Consider the following 4,660-nt stretch of genomic DNA (forward strand, 5'->3'; position numbering starts at 1 on the left):
ATTGTTTCTCTAGCCTTCCCTCTAAGGATGCTATAAGTGTGCATAAATCTAATAATATATGATCAAGCACAAAATCGAAAACAAGTCATAATGGATCACATAACCTAATCAAGACCCATATAACTCATGAACGTATGCAAAATGTGGTATTTTAAATACATTCGGAGTATTTTTCATTCCAAAAATGGAACATTTCAAAAAAAAAAAAAAAATTCTCCCACTAGGCAAATATCACTGAACAAATATTTTTAATCTTTATAAAAAGTTTCAGAGTTTTATTGAATCCAAAAAAAAAAAATTATTGACTATTTGAAAATTAATTTTAATTGCACACAAAAATCAAGAATATTTGAAGGACCAATTTGTAATTTTCAGAATTGAAGTCGGGTCTCGCATGCATCCTCATATGCATGACCAATTTATAATCTTCTAAATGGAATTTCGAATAATCAACTTCCAAAAGAAAATAATTTTGGGACTAGCATACAACATTTCAAATTGGTGTTGGAATAAACAACATTCAGTTTTGGGACCAACATGCAATTTTTCAAATTGCATTTGAAAAACATTCACAACTGTGGGACCAACATGAAATTTCCCAAATGCATTTGGAATATTCAATACTAAACAAGTGTGGGACCAACATGTGTTAGGTCTAAAGGTATAATTGGCGATTCTGTGGACAAAATGACTAAATTGTAAATTTGTAAAAGTCAGGGATTCAATTGTACAATGTTATAAAAGTCAGGGACTAGGGTTTGAGTGTTAGGTCAAAATCAAGAACACGGCGCAGGAGGTTCGCTAGCTGTTCACCCTGCCACCGCTCGAGTGAGAAGAAGTAGAATGAACGTCGCTCGCTCTTTGCCCCGACTTCACTCGAGTGAAGTACTGTCGCTCGCTCTCCGCTCGATTTTCGCTTGAGCGACAGTGTTATATGGAAAATCGTATTTTCGATTTTTGGAAAGTTTGACATGGCTTAGAACTCCAAATTGCCCCCCAACTATAAATACAAAGGCCGTGAACGAAAATAGGGGGTTGCTTCATTGTGCTTTCATATTAGAACACTTTCATATCGTTGTGAAGAGATCCAAGAACACAACCAACTGGAGAATTCATCAATCTTATTCTTGTGATTCGAGAACCAATATTTTGGGGAAAATCATCAAGTTTGTGAAAACAAAACACCGGTACTTTTTCATCTATTGAGGAAGGAACTCTCTCAAAGGGAAATTGAGGGAGGTGGACGACAAGTGCAGAAACTGGACAAGAATAGGAGGTTCTTGAAATTCCACTTGGTGATACAATTAGTTAAAGACCAGGAGGTTGTATTGGATCGCAAATTGGGCTGCAGGAGGTAGATCGAGAAGCTAGCATGAGACTAGTAGTATCTACGGTAGTAGATCTTGAGACTGGAACAGCGGGTCTGACTGGGTACGGAGTTTGGCAGAACTTGTACTTGCTGAATTGGTATAGTGGAACTTACTGGCTTGGTCTCGGAGTTTTATCCACGTTGGGGTTTCTCCGTCATCATATTGTGAGTTGTGTTTTGTATTATTTTATTTACTTTACGCAAATCGGCAGTTCAACATAGGAATTAACTGGACTGTATGTTTAATCAACTAGACAATTAATTAAAGTGACATGTTGCTTTGATTAATTAATTCCGCAGTGAGGTCGAATAATAAATTGATTGGAATGTAAATTTGGCAATATCTAAAACTTGAATTTGACGTAACATTACGTTCTTTGTGAATTTTCAAGTGGTTGTAGAACGTTCCCTGAACTTTCAAGTGGTATCAGAGCCTAAGTGCGAATCTTGACCTTACATTAGTCTAGATGAGTATGCCGTTGAATGTGCCACCCCACTTTGATGGGACCAATTATGCGTATTGGAAGGTGTGAATGATGGTGTTTTTGAAATCCTTAGATGAGCGTATTTGGCAGATTGTGGTAAATGGTTGGTCAGTACCTAGTACCACAATAGATGGTGTAGTCACTCCCACCCCTGTCGAGAACTGGTCTAGAGCTCAATTGGATAGCTGTAATTTAAATAGAAAAGCCCTCCATGCCTTATTTATTGCAGTTTCTCCCGAGGAGTTTAGTAGAGTGTCCATGTGTGAGGTAGCAAAGGAAGTTTGGGATATTTTAGAAACCACACATGAGGGAACTTAGGCAGTCAAGAGTTCTAAGCTGCAAATGTTGGCCACTAGGTTTGAAGAGATAAGAATGAGAGACGATGAGATGTTTGATGTCTTTTATGCGAATTTAAATGACATAGTAAATTCATCCTTCAACCTAGGTGAGAAAGTCCCTGAACCTAAGATAGTGAGAAAGATTCTTAGATCCTTACCTGAGCGTTTTAGGCCTAAAGTCACGGCAATTGAGGAAAGTAAAGACATAGACACTATCAAGGTAGAGGGGTTAGTTGGATCACTCCAGACCTATGAATTGACCTTAGACAATCCCGCTAAAGAAAAATCCATAGCCTTGAAAACCACTAGGAATATCCGGATGGAATTTTCTGATTCTGATTCACCCAATGATGAGGATATGGCCTACCTAACTAAAAAATTTTGAAAAATGTTTAGGAATAAAAAGAAGCCTCAAGAGAAACAAAGAGGTGGCCCGAGTAAATCTAGGAAGAAATCCAAATCTGTGAGATGCCATAATTGTCGTGATTTCAGTCATGTGAGGAATGAGTGCCTTAGTGCTAAGAGATTTGAAGAGAAGGCTATGAATACTACTCTCACTGATGACGAGTCTAGCTCGGACAATCAGAGTGAGAAATCTACCCGTGGGAAGAGTGAAAAATATGTGGCATTCGTTGCAAGGGGTAAAAGTGGATCCGAACAGGGGAGTGATAGGGAAGAGGACCTAGATAGTAGTAAAGAATCTGGCGATGAAAGTGGAAGTGAGCAAGATCTAGAAATAGCCTATGATAGGATGTATGAAAAAAGCCTCAAGATCTTAGCTACTAACCAGGCAATGAACAAGAAAGTGAAGGAGCTTAGACTAGAGAAGGAACAGTTAGAGGCTCGGGTTAGTGATCTCACCAGTAAGAATGAGATGTCCTCTAGGAGAGTAAGTGAGCTGACTATTGTGAATGAGACCTTAGCTATTCAGGTTAAACACCTTGAGAGTAAGCTAGAGTTGTCTAGATCTCAGTTACTTGCATTTTCTAGCAGTTCTGAAAAGCTAGATAATATTCTAGGTATAGGCAAGCCGACTGGTGATAGGGGAGGTCTAGGTTTTGATCTGAATGTTGCTAATACATCACAGACCACCTTTGTTCATGCTATTGACCAGCCAAACATTGTGACTAACCCTATACTAAATGTAGTGGGAACTCCAGGATCTAAGTCTACCAGACGTCGTAGGACCCGTCAGTCTAGGAATAGAAATCAGCGTAAGCATATCATAGGTCCTAGGTTTGCCCCTACATGTTTTCACTGTAGGGAGTTAGGTCACATCTGCCCTAGATGTCATCAGTACCTGAACAATAGAAAAGACTTGAGCCTGAAAAGGAACAAATATCAGGTGTCTGTTGGTCAAATTGGATTCCTTACTAATCAAGTAAATCGTTTGACTCAATTGGTGACACAGCTGTCTGGAAACAATCACCATTCTGGACAGGTTTGGGTGAAGAAAAGCAATCTCCCAAATTTGGTTAGAGATTGTGTTGTTCTTAAAGGAAAGAGTATTTAAATAACCTACTTGATTAGGTATTTTTGATGCATGCTTGGTTCTTGATTGATATATAATTATTGCATGCATCACGTGTATATTTTTTTTGTTTTGTTGTTTTTCATGCATGTGTATTTTCACCTACGAGTTTTGGCGCATGCATAATTATTTTTGTCTTTGTGTGCTTGACATTATTTTATTTTGTATGTGTAGTATTCATTTTAGGAGAAATGAAAAACACAAAACATTGAAAAATTGAAAAAGACAAAAATAGTTAGTTATAGAAATTTCTACAGCATGACACATGACTTTGAGCTTGCACGTTGTATCATGTAGGAGCTAAAATTGATAAGCTATAGAATAATTTCCATTGCTTAGTTAGGTCTAGTTGGATTAATCTGTATAAGTGTCTTCATGTACCATTTGTACTGCACACACTATGAACTTGTTCGTGGGACTCTACCGCGTGTGTGAGATTTGGTATGGCTATCACATGTTGATGGGGGTGATTTTGAACATGAATTGAGCATATTTTTGTAGACCTTAACCCAAAAATCTCCCCCAATTTTAAATGCTCATATCTTAATGTTCTTTTTCAGGGTCTATTAGACCTGAGCAATTAAGCCTACGGGGTCTCTTAAAACCTGGTGCCTATGGTCAACTGACATGGGTTAACTGGCCGAAAGCTCGCTATAGGGGTCATCTTAGTCGCCTAATGGAGAAGAACCTGCACTTAAGACGAAAAATTAATGAGCTCGAGAAATGAGAAAAATATGATGAGTTGAAATACCTTGAAAATTTGAAAAACAAATAAGCTCATAGTAAGGGGGAGATAAGTAAAAATAATAAGTATAGGTCCTACTACGCGTTAGATGGTTTGACTCTCATTAGTAGGAGAACATACTTATTAGTAGTGATTGACATGTCCCTTCTCACAAAATTAAGGTTTGGAATCCTGCTTGCATTGGATCAGTGA

At 38.0% G+C, this 4,660-nt stretch overlaps 1 protein-coding gene across 1 annotated transcript; it reads left to right on the top strand.

Annotated features, from left to right (window-relative positions):
• The first annotated feature begins 2,580 nt into the window (after positions 1 to 2,580).
• On the top strand, positions 2,581 to 4,450 carry LOC111409480. The gene is made up of 2 exons (XM_023039527.1): positions 2,581 to 3,697; positions 4,284 to 4,450. Exons 1-2 carry the CDS (start codon positions 2,581 to 2,583, stop codon positions 4,448 to 4,450), a joined length of 1,284 nt encoding a protein of 427 aa, XP_022895295.1.
• The last annotated feature ends 210 nt before the right edge of the window (positions 4,451 to 4,660 follow it).

Source organism: Olea europaea, chromosome 14, assembly GCF_002742605.1.
Source record: "Olea europaea var. sylvestris chromosome 14, O_europaea_v1, whole genome shotgun sequence".
NCBI lineage: Eukaryota > Viridiplantae > Streptophyta > Magnoliopsida > Lamiales > Oleaceae > Olea > Olea europaea.

Coding starts and splice junctions, on each gene's coding strand:
- LOC111409480 (XM_023039527.1), top strand. CDS start 2,581: ATGTTTAGGAATAAAAAGAAGCCTCAAGAGAAACAAAGAGGTGGCCCG. Junction 3,698..4,283: donor TGTTGTTCTTAAAGGAAAGA/GTATTTAAATAA, acceptor GTTCTTTTTCAG/GGTCTATTAGACCTGAGCAA.